Source organism: Sinocyclocheilus anshuiensis, unplaced genomic scaffold (assembly GCF_001515605.1).
Source record: "Sinocyclocheilus anshuiensis isolate Anshui unplaced genomic scaffold, SAMN03320099.WGS_v1.1 scaffold86, whole genome shotgun sequence".
NCBI classification, from domain to species: Eukaryota; Metazoa; Chordata; class Actinopteri; order Cypriniformes; family Cyprinidae; genus Sinocyclocheilus; species Sinocyclocheilus anshuiensis.
The window spans coordinates 4075893-4097092 of record NW_015547662.1 but is presented as its reverse complement, the minus strand read 5'-3'; the positions used below and the strand labels follow the sequence as shown (position 1 = coordinate 4097092).

The 21200-nt window shown below is 36.9% G+C and overlaps 1 protein-coding gene across 1 annotated transcript in view; it reads right to left on the bottom strand.

The window, feature by feature from the left end:
- The window catches only part of LOC107702396 (paired box protein Pax-5-like), a 59414-nt gene that overhangs the window by 2963 nt on the left and 35251 nt on the right, over window positions 1–21200 (bottom strand). The window contains exons 7-10 of the mRNA XM_016504712.1: window positions 18116–18245; window positions 8446–8547; window positions 3755–3841; window positions 1358–1444 (exon numbers count right to left, since the gene is read on the bottom strand). Coding sequence (XP_016360198.1) covers window positions 1358–1444; window positions 3755–3841; window positions 8446–8547; window positions 18116–18245 — 406 coding nt within the window. The remainder of the gene's footprint in view (window positions 1–1357; window positions 1445–3754; window positions 3842–8445; window positions 8548–18115; window positions 18246–21200) is intronic.

Below are 21200 nucleotides of genomic sequence, written 5' to 3'. Positions count from 1 at the left end.
ACCTGCTTGAACTTGATCGGGGTGTTTTGTTAGTTTGATGCGTTTCCTCCTCTTGAGGTCACCACTGCTTTTATGAAGAGGTTGCCAGGTTTTCACAACAAAACCCGACCAATCGCGTTTCGAGGGGTCCACGTTAAAAATCGCGTTCCGAGGATAAAATACACGTTTTGGTGGGGTTCCCCTGGTAAAATTTGCATTCCAGGCGCTAAATATCACGTTATTGGGGTCGTTTCAACTCGTGGACATGAAAAACAACCCGCGGCAACAGTGTTAAAGTAGCCCAATTGTGCGGGAAAACCGCGGACTTGGCAACACTGACCACCGATTCATTTTAAAATAGAAGAAAAATGTTTTTAAAAGAAGTCTCTTCTGCTCACCAAGGCTGCATTTATGGCAAGGCAAGGCAAGTTTATTTATATAGCACATTTCATACACAATGGTAATTCAAAGTGCTTTACATAAAAGAAAAGAAAAAAAAATAATCACAACACTAAAACAAGGAATTTAAAAACTTTGAAAATGATTTAAAATAAAAGAAGTCTCTTCTGCTCACCAAGGCTGCATTTATTTGATAAATACAATAAAACCTGTAATATTGTGAATTATTATTATTATTATTATTATTATTTAAAATAACTGTTTTATATTTTAATATATTTTAAAATGTATTTTATTCTTGTGATGGCAGCAGCAAGTATATTCAGAGTCACATGATCCTTCAGAAATCATTCAAATTATTTGATGCTCAAAAAACATTTATTATTATTATCGTCTCTGTGCTGTGATGCGGTCGGAAACCAGATTGAAAATTGTCCAGGTATCCATTGGAGTTTAAGTATTTGTTCAGCTGATTAAAGACTGTTTAAATCAGGTAAACACTCTGAATCAGCAATTAATTGTATGTAGGTAAAAATGAATTACTACTATGACTTATATTTGACTATAGTGAAAATTGCATTTGAGAATGTTTTAATCCATTTCAAAGCATATACTGGGCTATGTAGCCCTAATAGACATTTTGTCTTCGAGCGCTTCACACAAACACTGTCAAACTTCTGTCAAATCAGGGTCTCTTTCTTGACACACAAAGCAAAAAGCTCATGAAATCTCCAAGGAGTCCCTTCTCCATTGGGAACGTTAAGGTCAGCTCTGTGGCTCTCTTACACACACATAACTGTTTTTAAGCCAATGCCCCTTCACCTTGCTCTGGACTGATGTGTCAGTCTGAGGTTTGCGGAACGGGGCAGGTTCTTCTGAACCGCTCATTCTGTGCACCATACATACATACACATATGGCAAGCTAACCCGACAATGTTTCAAATGTCAAAGTTTCTCTAATGGCATGGGTGTTCTGTACCTGTAGGTTGTGGGGTTTGGCCAGGGAATAGACCCGATGAAGCTGCTCTCTCTGAGCCCAGTAAAGAACCGTACTCCTGCTGGAACACTGACAAGAGCAAAGTGCACACGCATACAACAACTTAACATCAGTAAGTTTATAGTTCACAGCAAATGATGGTCTTTTAGAAATGAGACCATAAATTAAACCTAGCACTCTAAACCAATGCATTTTATTTTACACTTATAGGAGTAGTTAACACAGAAATTGAAAATTCTATTATGTTCCCAACATGTACATCCAATCCACCTTTTCCATGTTTTTGAAAGAAGCCTAACACTCTTAAAAATAAAGGTTCTTTATTGGCATTGATGGTTCCATGAAGAAATTTTAACATCCATGGAAACTTTCCATTACATAAAATGTTCTTTCGATTTATTAAAATGTTCTTCACACTAAGAAAAACATGCAAGGTTCTTTGGGGAACCCAAAATGGTTATTCTGTGGCATCACTCAGAAAAAAATTTCCACATTTGGAAGATGTATGAGTGAAAAGTGCTTTTATTTCATTAAAAACAATAAAAACATTAATATTGTGAACTATTGTATTTTATTAGAATATTTATTTAAAATGTCATTTATTTCTGTGATGCAAATCTAAATTTTCAGCATCATTACTCCAGTCTTCAGTGTCACATGATCCTTCAGAAATCATTCTAATATGCTGATGCTCAATAAGAAGATATTTCTTATTATTACCAATGTTGAAAACAGTTGTGCTGCTTTAATATTTTTTGGAAATCTGGATACAGTTTTTCAGGATTCTTTGTTAAATAAAAAGTTCAAAGGAACAGCATTTATTTAAAAAAGAAATCTCATGTAACATTATAAATGTTTTTAGTGTCACTTTTGATCAATATAATGCATACTTGCTGAATAATTAATTTCTTTAAAAAAAAAACAAAAAAAAACTACTGTTTAAAAAATGTTAAACAATTACTGTAAAAAATTACTGACCACAAACATATCTAACATATGAAGACATGTAAAGTTGTAATTGGGAGATAAAGTCACAATTAGCGTTTTGTTTTTTATTCTGATGCCGAAATTTTAAATAATGACAATTTTCATTTTGGTTGAATTATTATTTTTAAAGGACATTATTATAAATACATTATTGTAAATTTAAAGGGGTCATATGATGCTATTTAAATTTTTCCTTTCTCTTTGAAGTGTTACAAGCTTTTGGTACATAAAGAAGATCTCTAAAGTTGCAAAGACTAAAGTCTCAAATCCAAAGAGATATTCTTTATGAAAGTTAAGAGTCAACCACGCCTACCTAAAATGGCTCGTTCTAACACGCCCCCACATGTCTACATCACGATGTGGGAAGATTTGCATAACGCCGCCCAAATGTTCACGCAAAGAAAGAAGGCGTAACTTTTATTCTCGCTGTAGTATTGTTGTTGCCGCCGCCGCCATGTCGTGAAGACGCTGTGTGTTTCGTTGTGAAAGCGAAACTACTTTGTTTGGTCTTCCAAAAGAGGACACGACTAGAAATAAGTGGTTAAGTTGTATTTACAACACTGTTCCAGAACAGTTCAACTCAAATATTCAGATGTGTGCAGCGCATTTTATGGAGGATGAGGACTGTTTCCTGGGAGAGTAGCCTACAATGCCAGTGTCTGTTTCTATAAAGTGGGGCAGTTGCAAGGACAACTGCCCCACTTTATAGAAACAGTGCAAGGGCAGTCTGGCGCTTCTGACTCACAGCCTGTAAGTACTTTTCATATTTAAAGGATTTGCCACTGATGATTCAAATGCGAGTTTTGAGCAGTGTAGAGTAGCACTTGTAGTTTGTCATTTCTCCGATCACAAATGCAGACATGGTTTTATGTTTACGCGGCGCGATGCAAAGCAACGCGTAAAAAGACAGTATAAGTCATTATAATCCGTAATTATGTCCCCACTGGATGCAACAAATGCCTCGTTTATAATGGGTTTTCATGTTTTTGTCTCGTCGCTCCGGCCGGGACATGGCATCACAGTATGGTAAGGGGTGTAACATTTCCGTCACACGCTTGAGGTATTCGGCCAATCACAACGCACTGGATAGCTGGCCAATCACAGCACACCTCGCTTTTCAGACCGATGAGCTTTGTAAAAATTGACACGTTTCAGAAAGGCGGGGCATAGAGGAGAAACTAAATAATGTACCGTATGTGAAATAATAATAACAAATAATGTACAGTATGTGGAAAATAATGTGTTTTTGAACCTTAAACCGCATAAACACATTTCATTACACCAAATACACAAAATAATGTTCTTTTTAGCAACATCATATGACCCCTTTAAAAGCATTAAGAGAGCAAATTTTCTGCATCACTGTCCATATGTTTGTTCTTAAGCTTTTACCTAGTAGACTGGGGTTTGCAAATCTCCAAGGCTCGTTGTATGTTGAATACTGCGGATGGGAATAAGGACTGCCAGAGAAATCTCCTCCTGAAATTCAAGAAAAGACAATAGAAGTGTTAGATATGCATGTAGAATTGCACAAACTCTTCCAATTGCAAGTGGATTGTACATCCTATACTGTGTAGGAGCCTAAAATGTCCAATTGGCTGGGTGGAAGTGTCGATTTGTGACAGTTTTTCTCCTCCATTGCTTCAGTGTAGTTTTCCCCTTATCTCCCTCTCTCTTTCTCTTTCTCGCCCTCTTTTCCCTCGTTCTCCCTTTCCCTGGGGAACACTTTCCCTTTGCTGGCTGTCACAAAATCAGAGGCCCCAGCTCTCTCTCTCTCTCTCTCTTTCCTCCCATCTCTCGCTCTGTCGGTTCTGCCTGGCTGGTTTTGTGCCCCCTCCCCTGTGCGTCAGCCCCCTGCTGAAAGAGAGAAAGCAACAGAACCACAGAAAAGGAGAGGAGAAATAAGCAATACACTCCGGGATAAAGTGAAGGAAGAGGATCCAGGAGATATAGGGAAAAACGAAAAAGCACTACTAATCAATTTTTCATAAAAGTGGCAGTGAAATATATAAATCCATCATATCTGAGAGCTGTAAACAAGCAGTTGAGGCTTTTTTTTTAGCTTGGCAGGTCAACCTATAACTTTATCGTCTTTCTTTGTACTTTGATTATCATTAAAAGAAAATAATCTGAATGTACTCAAAGAAACTGTTTAAATACAAGCTGTTCAAAATACTAGCTTGATTGTAAGCAAGCTAACGAGCATATCAGGAGTACAGAAATGTCACACTGTGAGGGATTTTCAATTACAAGAAAATCAACAGTTTCTTTTAAAGCAACAACATCATATGTATTATTCTTATATATAGGTTAAAATAGCTAGCTAGTTATATAGCAGAAGTTAATCTTATCTCATTTAGACTTTGTTTGTACTGATTGTTTGTACAGAGAATGAAGGGAAAGGAAAAATAGAAAAAGAAATGAAAAAAGTGCAGATTTCTCAGCAAGCAACAAATGTAATCACAAAACTGCACAAAATGACAGTTACATGAAACATGGTTTCCAAGTTTCTAATTGGACTGTTCACACTGTAAGCACAATATGGAAAAATTACAGCAATTCAGAGCATACAGTATGTGATATATAAACTGCAGAATGGGACCAATTTTAGGGACCAATCATCATGTGTGTGAGGCTACACAATCAGTATGTTTAATTTTTTAAATAATGAATACTTTGTCAATTTAGTGCAATTTCATGCTGAATAAATGACAAAAGTACAAAAATATGTGAAAAATGCATAACAGTCTCCACAAAAATACAAAACATCACAACTGTTTTCAGCATTGATGATGATAAGAAATGTTTCTTGAGCACCGAATCAGCACTAATTTCTGAAAGATCATGTGGCACTGAAGACTGGAGTAGTGATGCTAAAAAAAATTCCACTTTGATAACAGGAATAAATAACATTTTAACACATTCAAATAGAAAATGGTTATTTTAAGTTGTAATTATATTCCACAATATTACAATTTTACTGTTTACGTTTGATCAAATAATTGTGCATAAGTGTCTTCCAAAACTTAAAAAAAACAAAAAACTTACTAACTCAAACCTTTTGATCAGTAGTTCTTACTTTTAGCTTTAGCTTTACTTTTAGCTTTGTGTTAGGACTTTATATGTACTTTTATATATTTCATATACAATATATAATTTTACAGAAAATGAGATTTGTGTACATGGATATAAAAAGGTTCACACATACTGTATATTATTTGAAAGAATAGTGATGAATGCAAAATGATTCATAAGATTGTTGCTGTTGAAGTAAAGTGTTTTTCATTTTAAAATTTTGTTCTGAATTTAATAAATTCCAATGTATCTTCATGAACACAGAAAATTTAAATAAATAAATAAATAAATAGTAGAAGGTAAATGCAGAGCCAATCCTCCCTATACGCAAAGTATGCAAGCTGCGTAGGGTCCTCGAAACACCAGGGGGGCCCCCTTGCTCTCAAAGATTATTTAATTTTAGTTTCGTTTTTGAATTTGGCCAGCGGTTATGAAAACATGAATGTTCATTTCTTTTAATGTGGTGCGCTGTCACCCTTTCTATGTAAAAATCTGTCAAATCATGTAACGTGAATGTCATAGAGTCTCTTGCTCGAGACAAAAAAATAAAATAAATGAGTTGAAAGCGTACGAGCCGTGGAAGAGACACTGTTTCTCAAGCGCTTTCCGTGAGCGCGATTCGAGACTGAATGAACCCGGACAAATGCGTTTCATTCATTCATAACTCCCCCCAGTTTTGCGTAGGGCCCCCAGAAGTGTAGAATTGGCACTGAGTAAATAAAGTGGGATAATCTGAAGTGCACGTCTGAAGATTTGTTCCTACCCTTAACCTTCAGCATGCTCTTAGATGGGATCGTCGGCATGGTTACCTCTCCTCTACGCCACAGCGACTACCGCGTGTCAGGTTGTTTAGGGAAGATGCTGGCGAAAGCGAGGGGAATGACTTATGGATGGAGAAGAGAAGAGGGATGGGGTCTCCCCAGCAAGAGAGATGGGTTACAAGGTCATAAATGCTTGTCAGAAGTGGGGGAAACATGGGGGATTCAGTCGGAGGGAAATACGAGACAAGGTTACGGATCTTGCTCTGAAGAGAGGGGACCCGACAAGACCCTACGAGTCACTGTGGCAACCGGGGAGAGACACCAGCGTGACAGACTGAAGACACGACAAAAGACATGTTGTTGTTGTTGTTGTTGTTTTGGCTCGGGTTTGTTTTGCTGTGTTCAGGGAGTCGATACAAGGGTTGGTGAACAGTCCTTCATCCCAGAGTTCTTGCTTTTTTTATACCTCTCTATTTGTCTTGTTACACTAGAGTTTCCACTTGTTACCTTGCACTTGATATTGAAGCTAAGCAAGCACACATTTGTTCCCTACACTTTAATGAGACATTGAGAAATTACCAAGTAGCTTTTTTTTTCTTTATAGTTATTTAGCTAGTTGGTTAAGCCACATTTAACAAGAGAATATTAGTTGATTAGACTGCGTTCATTCTTTCACATTTTAAACTCCTAAGAAAAGTATATAAAAACAGGATGCAATGTAATATTAATATGAAGAATTTTTTCATAGTGATTTGAATAATGCATTTTCCCCATTTTTGAATTACACATTGCATTGTTTTGTGTTTTATGGTTAAATGAAATGTCTATAAACTTAACAGATAATATCCTGGCAGAAAATGACCAGTACATTTTCCTTTTTTCTGTTTTTTTTTTTCTTTCTTACAGCGTACAGTAGTGTTTTTATACTTATTTTATAATCAGGGATGCAACAATATTAAAATTCTAGCTGATATGATGCGGCAATATAATTTACACTACTTTGTTTTAAAAAAAGAGAACACACTAAAACATAATAAAGTTCATTTAGTACCATTATAATTAATACAGTAACAGTAATACAGGTTGCAGAACGTTTATCAAGAATGAAGCATTTAGCTTATTTTTAATGCAAAAAGCAGACTCTGAAATGCTCTGCTGTGCACAACAACATTTCTGATCATTTTATTTTCTGATAAATTTCCTCATAATTTGCTCACCCCCATGTCATCCAAGATGTTAATGTCGGTCTGTCTTCAAGGGCAAAGAAATTAAGGTTTTTGAGGAAAACATTCCAGGATTTTTCTCCATATAATGGAGTTCAATGAGGACCAGCGGGCTGAAGGTCCAAAATGCAGTTTCAGTGCAGCTTCAAAGAGCTCTACACGATCCCAGCCGAGGAATGAGGGTCTTATCTAGTGAAACCATCGGTCATTTTCTAAAAAAAATTAAAATGTATATACTTTTTAACCACAAATGCACGTCTTGCACTAGGTCCGCAATGCGCATCTGCAAATTCACACATTATGTAATCACGTTGGAAAGGTCACGCGCGGTTAGTTCTTCGTCTGTGTACTCCGGTTCAGAAAGTTAGGGTAACGTAATGCGTGAAATCGAGCTTGTGCAAGATGAGCATTTGTGGTCAAAAAGTATGTACATTTTTCTTTTTTTAAGAAAATGACCGATCGTTTCATTTGATAAGACCCTCATTCCTCGGCTGGGATCGTGTAGAGCCCTTTGAAGCAGCACTGAAACTGCAATTTGGACCTTCAACCCATTGGTCCCCATTGAAGTCCGTTATATGGAATGTTATATATGGAATAGTTATATCCTGGAATGTTTTCCTAAAAACCTTCATTTCTTTGCGACCGAAGAAAGAAAGACATGAACATCTTGGATGATATGGGGGTGAGTAAATTATCAGGAAATGTTTGGGGGAGACAGGAAGTGGCAAAGACAAGACCCCCTCCCACTGGGACCTCAACTGAAATAAAGCAGAGGTGAAACGGGGGTATTGGAAGAGTGACTACCACAGGACGAGTGAGAGGGTGAGAGAGGAAGAATGAGTGTGCCACATGTATGAAAATTAGCCTATTATTTTCATCATCACTCCTTTCTTCAGAAATATGCCAAAAAAATCTAAAGAACTCAACCGTGATAGGAACTTAAAACAGCTGTCTCTGTGTATGTGAAGTTTGTGTAGATGGAGTTGAAAATTGAATGACAGGCATGTATGCAAGTGAGACTCACCAGGTACCATTCCTGTGAGGGAGGGTGTGGAGTAGCTACCCTGCCCAGTTGGAGGAACATGAGGAGGGTAACCAGGGAGCGTGGTACTGGCCAAGTCACGACCTGTAAAGATAAAAAGAGCATTTCTAGCATGAATAGAATCAAGTCCGTAGGGAAGAGTTTATTGATCTGACTTCTCAGTGACTCATTCCAATCACCACAACCCCTTATGAAGCAATTTCATCCATAATTGTTCAGTAAACTAGGCTTTAACCTTTTATCTGCTTGTTAAGTTGTGACGTAACGTTAACAGGTCCAAACCTTTACTCCAAGATCTCAACAGCCGTTTATGTGCACTGTTCATTTATAACACAACCTTAAAGGGATAGTTCACCCAAAAATGAAAAGTACCCCATTATTTACTCACCCTCAAGCCATCCTAGATCAAGAATGAAGCATTTAGCTTATTTTTAATGCAAAAAGCAGACTCTGAAATGCTCTGCTGTGCACAACAACATTTCTGATCATTTTATTTTCTGATAAATTTCCTCATAATTTGCTCACCCCCATGTCATCCAAGATGTTAATGTCGGTCTGTCTTCAAGGGCAAAGAAATTAAGGTTTTTGAGGAAAACATTCCAGGATTTTTCTCCATATAATGGAGTTCAATGAGGACCAGCGGGCTGAAGGTCCAAAATGCAGTTTCAGTGCAGCTTCAAAGAGCTCTACACGATCCCAGCCGAGGAATGAGGGTCTTATCTAGTGAAACCATCGGTCATTTTCTAAAAAAAATTAAAATGTATATACTTTTTAACCACAAATGCACGTCTTGCACTAGGTCCGCAATGCGCATCTGCAAATTCACACATTATGTAATCACGTTGGAAAGGTCACGCGCGGTTAGTTCTTCGTCTGTGTACTCCGGTTCAGAAAGTTAGGGTAACGTAATGCGTGAAATCGAGCTTGTGCAAGATGAGCATTTGTGGTCAAAAAGTATGTACATTTTTCTTTTTTTAAGAAAATGACCGATCGTTTCATTTGATAAGACCCTCATTCCTCGGCTGGGATCGTGTAGAGCCCTTTGAAGCAGCACTGAAACTGCAATTTGGACCTTCAACCCATTGGTCCCCATTGAAGTCCGTTATATGGAATGTTATATATGGAATAGTTATATCCTGGAATGTTTTCCTAAAAACCTTCATTTCTTTGCGACCGAAGAAAGAAAGACATGAACATCTTGGATGATATGGGGGTGAGTAAATTATCAGGAAATGTTTGTGTTCTTAAAGGGAAGGCACTCTTCAAGAGAGGGTTGTTTTAAAGGGTTAAATTTTGCTATGATATATAATGTCCCTTTAAGTAAGTTAGACATTAATCTTAAATATTCAGTCTATATAAGTATTAAATACACCTTTTTTTTAAAGATTTAAACCATCATTTAGTGGCCAATACTGCTAATAAAAAAAATAACATAAATATAAAAAAATAATAATAATATTAAAATATCCTGATATTCTGCTAACCAGATTGAGGATGTGTATACTGTGTATTCTACTTTTTTTGTGTATTGTGAATTATATTGTGATTCATCTTGTTTCAGAAATGCATTCTAATCATTTTTTTTTTTTTAAATCAATTAAACTCCAATTATAAAACATTTGTTAGGCCACATTTTACAAATCACTTTACAAATCACATTTCAAAAATAACTAACAACGTATTTCAAGACACTGAAATACTGCAGGGTGTCAAACAAGTTGGAATACAATTCTCCTGCTTATTTCAAGTCTCTAGTAGTACTATACAGTAGTGACCATAAATAATATGATGTTATATATATTTTATATAGTGTTTTGATTAGAATATAAAATTGATAAAATACTTCAGTGCAGGCATGTTAGTCAAATATAATTTATGGAAAAGGTTATGCTTTAACCCGCATAAAAAAATCAACCCGCAGCAACAGTTTAAAAATAGTTCAATTCCGAGAGAAACCCACAGACCTGGCAAACCTCCCCTTAACTGTTTTTATTTTAATAAGAAATGTAAGTGTTTTTCAGTTCATTTCAAATGATGTTGGATTAAGAAAAAAAATAATCATGTTGTATTATTAAAGTCACATATGTATCTATGTGAACAGTATTCAATGCCATTTATATGCTTTTGTGTTTGTGAATATGAATATCTTAGTGAGAGAATTCATGTGTATTTCTGTAATTCTGAAGTGGCCAGCAGATAAAAAAAAAATAGCTCAAAGAAAGGAGGCCGAGGGAGTCTGCAGGAGAATGAATGAATTAGTCAAGGGTCAGCGATGATTCTCATTAAAAACAAATTACTGATGTTGAGAAGGGACAAGCGATCATGATGTTTTGTGTTTGTGTTACAGATTGTTCCTACAGTGTTGTGTTAGAGAAGACAGACGGTGTCCAGGGCATTTTACAGACGCCCTTCTACCCCAGTTATTACCCTCCCGACACCAACTGCACCTGGATCTTCACTGTAAGACTGTCATCAGACAATTCAGCGCATTTAAAGGGATAGTTCACCCAAAAATTAAAATCAAAAATTTACTCGCCTAGTATTTACTTAGTGATGGATTTGTTTAGTTATATGACTTCCTTCTTTCAGACGAATACAATCAGAGTTATATTTAAAAATGTCCTGGCTCTTCCGAGCTTTATAATGGAAGTGAATGGCTGTTGAGATTTTGAAACAAAATAAAGCGCATCCGTCCATCATAAAAAGTGCTCAAAGGCCTTCTGAAGCGAAGTGATGTGTTTGTGTACAAATAATCCATATATAAAAACTTTAGAAATAAAGTTTATAAAGTTTATAAACTGTCGTACACAAGTTCACGAGAGAGTGGCGTTCCATCGTATGACGTATGCTTTGGTGAGAAGTGATGAACGTGGAAGCACAGAGGTCAAGAGGAGACTGGTTTTCCTTTGCTGTAAACAAAACTTGGTTATCACGAAACTAGCATATTCTCACCGGAGCTTATGCTACGCCTACGTCATCAAAGTGAGTACGACAGTTAGCAGAAGCTAGAGATTATGGTTTATAAAGTTTTAAAGTTTTGTGTAATTTTTCTTACACAAATGCATTGCTTCGCTTCAGAAGGCCTTTATTAACCCCCCGGAGCCGTGTGGACCACTTTTTATGATGGACGGATGCACTTTATTTTGCTACAAAATCTCAACAGCCATTCACTGCCATTATAAAGCTTGCAAGAGCCAGTACATTTTTTTAATATAACTGATTATATTCGTCTGAAAGAAGAATGTCATATACATCTAGGATGGCTTGAGGGTGAGTAAATCATGGGGTAATTTTCATTTTTGGGTGAACAATCCCTTTAAGCTAAGCTTAAATTGCAATGTGCACTGTATCTCAGATACCAACATTTTTATGTTTTTAAAAAATGTATCACTGTATGGCCAACTAAGATTTTGCTAAGGTGATAAAGGTTAGGATAATTTTTGGTAGTATTACAGCACATTGTGAGTGTATATTGGCACCGATTTGTTGTTTGTTTTTGGGATCTGATAGAGTGTTTGGATCCAGAAACTGACATCAGATTTAACAGCTGGATTCTGATAAACATCCTAAACATCCTATTTGCAATTCATACCGAGTATTACCATTTGTTTTGTGTATTTTTTTTCCACATATGAAAAAAAGTCCCAAAGAAAGTCAAAAGATAATTGACCATTGTTCGTCTCCAAGCAACGTGAATTAATGCCGTTCATGAATGAATTTGAGTTTTTGAATAAATCAGTAGACTGAATGATTCAATGACTTACTCATAAAATTTGTTTGTTCCTTATAAATCAGTTGTTTAAATGAATCAATTATAATGAATCGTTTAATGAATGACTTATAAAGGGATTCACTTGTCGTCACCTTTTACCACTAGGGGCATTTACTGAAATACCACTGTGTCCCAGTAAACTATTACTGATACTTTAAACTATTACTAATATCACTGACTTACAATGGAGTTTAGACCTGAGACCTGAGAATCTTTTTCCCTGATAAGATATCAGCGGTCATATCATGTGGGTTTTCTATCAGTTGTTTAGAATCAGAACTGGCGATTTGCAAATTAAAGTAAAGTGAAGTGGCATGTGACCCATACTCTGAATTTTTGCTCTGCATTTAACCCATCCAAGTGCGCACACAGTAGTGAAAACACACACACCCGGAGCAGTGGGCAGCCATATTGCTGCGGCGCCCGGGGAGCAGTTGGGGGTTTGGTGCCTTGCTGAAGGGTCTCGCCTCAGTCATGGTATTGAGGGTGGAAGAGAGCGCTGGTTATTCACTCCCCCCACCTGGCGGAACCTTAGACTCGAACCCACAACCTTAAAAAGACAGTATAAATCATTATAATCCGTAATTATGTCCCCACTGGATGCAACAATTGCCTCGTTTATAATGAGTTTTAATGTTTTTGTCTCGTCGCTCCGGCCGGGACAAGGCATCACAATATGGTAGGGGCGTAACATTTCCGTCAAGGGTGCAATTTGGGACAGTGCTGCACACGCTGAATTAAAGTGACAGCGCATTGCTCACGGTAAAAATGAACATGGATTGATACGAAGTGTATTAATTACACCATAATAAATGCAAATAAGTAGGCCTAAAGACTGTTTTTTGTTTTGTTTTGTTTGTTTTTTTACAGTGAACATGGCTTTTTAGCAATGGGGTAAAGCAAGGAAAAAGTACCCTTTTAAATATATAGGCCACTCTACGGCAACATAGAAGGCACTCGTGGAGTTAGAAAAACTTCTTTATGACCAGCAGGATTGTCGATGTAATGCAAAAGAAAAGTCACGAGACGGCTGTTTCTGTCAATGGTAAGTTTTAATTTAAATGTTTGTGAGAGCCAACTACCTGTAAGAAATGTAGACTGCAGGCTGTGTTTATGTTTTGCCACTTGCTTGAGTATCTTAATAATAGGCCTATATAAATAGCCTATATACAGAAGTCATTTTATATTGCGCTTAAATCTATGAAATCTATGAAAGATTGTATTAGCTGCTGTGTAAAAAGATAATCACTGCTTTAAAAAAAATCAGTTTTAGTAACGTTCGGATTTGAAATCAAAATAATGGTGGTAAATAGCGCGGATCATAGCGCACTACTGTATCTGATTAGCATATATTCATGCATCTAAATGCATTAATTGATTTGTTTTGGTAAGCAAATATTGTTAATTAAGGTTATATTTCTACCTATTGCTTGCCTAGTCATTACATTAAGAAAAATACTGTAGTCTGATTAAGTGACGTTAAGTGTGAAGTGACATGTGGCCAAGTATGGTGACCCATACTCTGAATTTTTGCTCTGCATTTAACCCATCCAAGTGCGCACACAGTAGTGAAAACACACACACCCGGAGCAGTGGGCAGCCATATTGCTGCGGCGCCCGGGGAGCAGTTGGGGGTTTGGTGCCTTGCTGAAGGGTCTCGCCTCAGTCATGGTATTGAGGGTGGAAGAGAGCGCTGGTTATTCACTCCCCCCACCTGGCGGAACCTTAGACTCGAACCCACAACCTTCGGGTTACAAGTCTGACTCTCTAACCATTAGGCCACGACTGCCTCCGATTCAATACAGAATGATTCAATACAGAATGAATCATTGCAAATGAATACAGTTTCCAACAAAAGTAACCCAGCTTACAATTTTGATGGTTCCCATAATGTTCTGGGAATGTTCATTTCTGGTTTTGATAGCTAAAGCTCAACGGTTTTTAAAATAATTGTGCATACATTTATGAACCTTACTAACAAATTTTCAATTAAAGACTAGTGTATTTTGAAAACTAACACCGAAATAGTTCAGATTGCAAAGTGAACGAAGCATGGATCTATGCTGTAGCTTATTAAATCAGATAAGTGACATCTTATGAGCTTGGTAGACTAGCGACATCCTGTTTAACCATCCCGATTAATACAGCCATCTCGCTTTATGTCAGATCACAAATTTGCCTTTGCCCCGGTAATAGGGCCTCTGGTATAATTATGCACTGATGTATGACAGGATCTGGTTGTCTCTACTGTTAGCACACAACGTACATGCCCCTGTCTCCCTCAGGCCTGATTCACTAAAGAAAGGGGCAAATTCAGAGGAGCTGAAAAGAAAATCGGGTCAGTGAAATTGAAAGTTCAAAAAATTTAGCTCTTTAGTCACAGGTAACTGATCCGCATGTCAATACATTTTAGACTGTTGATTTAGAGTTCATTAAAAACAAATATGGATTAATAATAATATTAATGAGAGATTTAACTCGTCCATTTCACAATGATCTGGGCAGTTTCTAAATTTAATTCTCTCTCGTTTTATCTCTCCTCTCTCTCTCTCTCTCTCTCTCTCTCTCTCTCTTTTGTTTGGATGTATAACTGTATTAGGCTACATGACATGGCTGTCAGAGTGAATCATCTCTCAGTACGCACATGGTGCTGATCTGTAGACTGCAGCCCATTCATCATAATAAACACCATCACCCTCAGTTCATCCATCCCCTTCAACACAGCCACCGCTTAAGCCTCCGTAGGGTCTGTGAGGCGGAGGGAGTGAAACTTGAATACTGTATCAGAGATTAAAAAGGGCGATAGAGAAGACGAGAGAAGGTATAAGAGACTGAGGCAGAGTGAAGAATAACTCCGGATGGGTACAAAGGATTGGAACAGAGGAAAAGAGTGGAAAGGAAAATTTACCCATCAGTCGTTGTGCAACATAAGTACTGTATGACTTTGATTGAACACATTATTCAGCATTTGCAGATTCTATGTTTGCAGGTATAAATTGAATGAGATGTGTGTTCATAGGTCATATATCAGTCAAGAAGACTCCTATTATAATGCATATTATGAATATATACACAGACAACCTTTGAGTCTTTGAGTGAGTCAACAGATTTATTCAAAAGTGCTAATTCATTCGGGAGCAACAAAATGAATGTTGCAACTGTGTTGAATAAGTCATTGAATCATTCACTCAACTAGGGCTGGATTCGTAAAAATACAATTCTTCTTAACTGCTAGTTTTAGAATAAAGTTATAGAATATTTTGCATTCCCAAAAACATTTCTTAAGAATGTTCTTATCGTTTTTCTTAAGATTGTTCTAAAGACTAAACTTGAATTTCTGAAAAGAATGCTGTTAAAAGTCATCGTAAATAACCTCTTGAAGTTAGGATAACGTACAACTTGTCTTCAATTCTCAAAGGTAAGATGTTTAATGAATTTATTGGTAAACATTACAACAAAACACTAGCTACATATAATATATATATATTTTTATTTTTTTTTTTTTTTTTTTAAAGAACAGAGTTCTGTGTTATCTGATTGTATGGCGGTTCTTGCAGAAGACTTTCTGATCAACTTAAAAAGAAGGCCTTGGAGGTGTTTTTCAGAGAGTCTTTGGCAAGAACCGCCATACAATCAGATAACACCAAAGTAATTTATTTATTAAGAAAAAAACTTTTTTGAGAACATTCTTGCAAAGTTTTTAGAAATTATTTTTAAGAAATTTCTTAACTTCTCTCTAAAGCAGATTTTCGTGAATCCAGCCACTGTTTCTCTCATAAACATTGATTCTTTCAAAAACGAAACATCACTTACGTAAGTTGTTCAGACACACACAATGGTTAGTTCTGCTTTGATGCTGTTTGGAACTATTTTACTTTGTGGAGGAACAACAGACAAAGTACATCATGTCCACTCTATACTCTAAAATTCAAGTTATTGAATATTAACCTTGTGCATTGAACTGTTGTATGAAAGCAATGTCATACTCGCAATCATGCCATTTTTCTAATACAATGCCTTCAGCCAAAATGCAGTGATATTGCTTAATATACAAAAAGGGGCATGCTGTCACAAGCATTGGGGCAAGTTGTCACATTTGAATTTACCTTTAAACATTAAACTTTTCAGCAATATGTTAGCAATGGACAATGCATGAAGCAGCAAAAATATAAAAAGTAACATACAATTAAAAAAAAACATCATATATGATCACTTGCCCCAATGAAAATGTACCTTGCCCGGACCTGACGCAGTTACACACACAGTCTCAGACTCTCTGTTCTGCTGGTTGCCATGTTAGGTGACAGGAAGACATTAGTGAAGACTGGATACTAATCCACTCTGGGTCAGTGGACAGGGCAACAGCGAGGGACAGAGAGAGAGATGGACTCTTCAGAGGAAGAACAGACAAGGCCTAGTCCTCTGAGAGACGTTGTCAGAAGAGAAAAGAAGGAAAGGGTAGACAGGAAAAGATTTTGCTCAAAAAAAAAAAAAGAGATAAAATCATTGGGGGGACAAATGGTGTATGTGTAGCAGATGCTTGTGTCACTTCCCGATCGCATTTCCTTTTCTATAAACTAAACAAAAGAGACTGCCCAAAATAATGTTTTTTTGTTTTTGTTTTTTTTCTCTTTATATATATTTTTAATCATTTCTGCATTCATGATTTGCATGATATCATTTGTTAATTAATAAAAATTGATAGTCATCATAAATGTAAAGTATAAAATGTTAATTTGTGATTTGCCAATAGGGGGCGCCATTATGCAAACATGAGGTACCAGTTCCATAGTCTTTTCACACAGTCCATTATAAGACGAGCTCTGTTTGTAATTCATTCTGGCTTTCTCTCCTTCCACACACACACACACACACACAGTCGAGACGTACAGGTTTCGCTCTACCTTGTCAGATGGTGCACAAATCCCAATTCCATGATTCCCTCGTTAGGGCTCCTGTCCAAGCAGCTCTTAATTAGCGCTCCCTTACTCCCAAATGGAGTGAGTGAGTAAGGGAGAGGAGGAGACGTGTATATAGTAATTACAGGTCTCCATCCACTCCCTCTGTCCCTTAGGATATAGAGTCTGAATCTGAATCACTGAGCGCTGTTTAACACGTCTGATAACACTCTCATCTCACCTCTGAGCTGCCCACAGCAAGCTGATCTACAATCAGGTTGTTCTAATTCATGTTCAGCACAGCTATAATACAGAGAGAGCCTAGCAGATCTCAGATCAGCACTTCAGTTGGTAGCAGACTGGAAAGAATCTAGTATGCATCTGATATCTGCATGGTATGATAAAAGTCTTATATCACAGTAATGGTCTGTGGGTATATGTATAATAGTAATGGTATATGTTTCTTCAACTTCTGGCTTTTTTATGTTCCAGAGATTGATTTTTATTTTCTTTTTCTCTCTCTCTCTTTTCTATAAGAAGGTCACATTAACACTGCTTTGGAAACCTATTACCATACTTTAGACTTTTTTTTCTACTTTCAAATTCATTTTACATAGAAATCAAATTATGCTTGATTTGTTAATATATTATTTCATTGTGTTTATTTTGAATACATTAAGTGCTAGCTATGAAATGGCAAAAGAAGACAAAAAGCCTCTGCATTTTAGTTCCAAAATGTCAAAAATTCTGCCATAGTCATTTCCATTTCCGTGAGATTTGACTAGTTTAAGCCTTACATTTTTTACTTGTTGTTTTTATTTGCATTTTAGTTTTTTGTTTTTTATCCACTAAACAAAGATTGTTTCTGCCACGGAATAAAAAAAACAAAAAAATTTTTTTTAAAAACTGGGAAAACTACTGTGAAATCTACATAGTGAAAGTAAAAACTACATCGTTTTTTTCCCCCATATAGTTTGCTTACCAGACACAAGTGGATACGATTGAGGTCCTGCAATGGTGGAACCCAGCTCTGCTCCCGTCTGATTGGCCAAGCTGTTCTTCATCTCCTCCAATCCGCCAGCCAAAGACGCCATAGCCGAGTAATCGGATGTCTATGGAGAGAGATTTCATTAGATGGCTACAATGGAAGAAAATCAACTCCATGAAATTACTTTGTATGTTAACACTCATCTTTGTGTTTGTGCTTCACAATTTGTGAATGCACACAGGTACGTAGTCAACAGTAATGAGTAGTGGTGGTGTACATCCAGGTGATGTATGTGGCCGACCTCAGACTGACCCCGCTTGTGCGCTTTTACGATCAATTACTTACAATGATCTCTGTCCCACCCCACACCTACAGTGATTCATCTCCATTGGCGGTAATGGGGTTTGTCACTCAGGTGTGGATGTGGTTTGATGGCAGAGTTTGGGAAGTGGATGTCGCTTCTGTTTTAGTCCGGGAGGAGGTTATTAATAACCCTGATTAGGAGTGAATTAAACCCCAACAAAATCCTGATGCAGGGCTCACAAAATTTCAAAATCCCTGGTAGCCCTTTGGGGCAAGCGTTCTTCAGATTTTGGTAGCCCAGAATAAATTTAACTAGCCCGAATAAAAGAGACAGCTGAACTTCCGTCCGGACAAATCAGCATGAACAAAAACTTCGGTGATTGTATTTTTCCTTCAAATAACAAGTCAAGAGAGTAGGGCTGCAACGGATGACACAACTCATGTTTCAGATCGTATTATGGATTTTGAGTCACAGATTGGGTCGTTTTTTTGGATGAGCATCAGCTGTTCAAAAAAAGTTTCTTTATTATCTAAAGAACACTTTAAGTACTTCTTCGATACCACAGCAAAAACTAGTATCATAACTAATAAAAGTCTAACATTTTTAAAGACAAGTGAACTGTCAGTAATAAAATACAAAGAAGAACAAACAAGCAAATTTCAAGCATAGATAAAATAGAACAAAGGCCATTAGTTTTTTTTTTTTCAGGTACAGACATTTTATCACTGTATAAATTAGATATAGGTTCATCTTTATTGAAAGTTGTGTTTTGTTGTTTGATTAATATTAGTGACACAGACAGCAGCAGGTTTTTATAGGCTTCTGTCCCTTTAAGAACGACTGCACGGATCTCATCTCTATACACATGCGATTTCTTTCTCCATTGTTTACGCTCACGTAAGACATAACCGTCTGTTTTTACGAGAATACTTGCTGAGACAGCTATTTTGAGAGAATTTTGTGTTTATGTTCAAGCTCAAGAAGATGCAAAAGAGGAATCAATTCTGTATTCGCACGTTGTATGAAACGTGGCTCTCTGTGTGCATGGTTTGAGTGAGTGCACACAGAAAACGAGTACTGAATTGAGTTCTCCTTCGCCTTTTCATGTGCTTCAGTGGTTTAAAATGCTTGAATGTTTAAATTGGCAACGTGCACATGATCAACTAGGATCCGTTTCACCCCTACAAGTGAGTGAACAATGCTAATCAAGGAAGGGATTTTATATCACTATTCAAGATGGCCCATCAGGCAGGGTGGTGATGCATTTTGGTTGCACAACTGGAAGATACAATAGCCCTGGGATGTCGGGCTAGCGATTTTGCGAGCCCTGTGATGCTACCTTCTCCCTGTAAATAAATTTTAAGCTGCAAGTAAGCTTGTGCTCTTTTACTGGGGATACGAATCCTCTTGTGGATTTTAGTCCATGTCTTCCCATCTGTATTTGTACTCCCAAAAGCTACACATTTAAAATTTGCAGCCTTTCTCTTCAGGGAAATGGTCAAATGAGTCACTCAACTCTATGAATCAGTCAAAGTGATTCTTCACTGAACCACAGCCCATCAAAATAGGGGTGCAAGAGGGTCCATGGAAAATTTCATTGGGGGGGGGGTAACATTTACATTTGTCATTATTAATATTTAATTGTGCTTTTTAATTATATAAAACTTTTTTTTTTAATGTTTATACATCTCTGTACTCTAACAATGGGAATAAAAGATTAATACAACCTAAATATTTCCCTGACTGTTTATAACTGAATAAATTCCTTTGGTATTTTAGTTTAAATTGATCAAAAGTGACAGTGAAAATGTTTACATTGCTACAAAAAAATATTTTAAATCTTCTATTCAACAAAGATTCATAAATATTTAACATAAGAAATTTGACTTGAGCACCAAACCAAATCAGCATATTAGAATGATTTCTGAAGGATCATGTGACTCTGAAGACTGGAGTAATGATGCCGAAAATTCAGCTTTGATCACAGAAATAAAAAAAAAAATGTTTTTTGAATTTTACTGTATTTTTGATCAAATATATCAGTTTTATATGCTTTATATTGCTTTAACATATGGTGAGCATAAGACACTTTTTTTCAAAAACAGAAAAAAAAATCTTACTAACCCTAAACTTTTGAACAATAGTGTGACTAAAGTCTATTTATTTAAGTATGTACGTATGTACAGTATGTATGTTGAAATTGTTAATAAAACTGTAAGTCTTAACTAGAATTACAACCGAAAACCACAACTTTTAAATCCCTATCTAATACACGAGGTAAGCAGAGTGTTTGTTAGTGTTTGTGTGTGAATGTATGTGTGTATCCCAGTGACCCCTTAAACACCTCAGTGCTCACCACCAGCGTGAGGGCAGTAGACTGTGACTTTACCAATCACAGCTCACGCCGTCCACTTCCTCTCTCTCTCTCCATCCCTGACTCCTTTCCACTGTCTATTTCTCTGTTTCAGTCATTCAGTCTGAGAGGCATTTCCTCTCTATTTATGCGGCTCGCACCCGCCCCCTCATCATGTGTGTATGTAGATGGGGAGGTTAGCGCTAGTAATTGGGGATTATGAAGTTTGGCCCTGCCTCTGACAGCAGCCTAGTGAAGATGGATGATTCTCATTTTAGCCTGTAAATGTTGTCAATTCTGAAGCTATGCAACCCATCAGAGCCCATGATGCACAAACACACACACATCTCACATATAGACGCAGCACACACACACACACACACACCACAGCTGGCGCAAAGATTGGAGAGAGGCCAGACGTT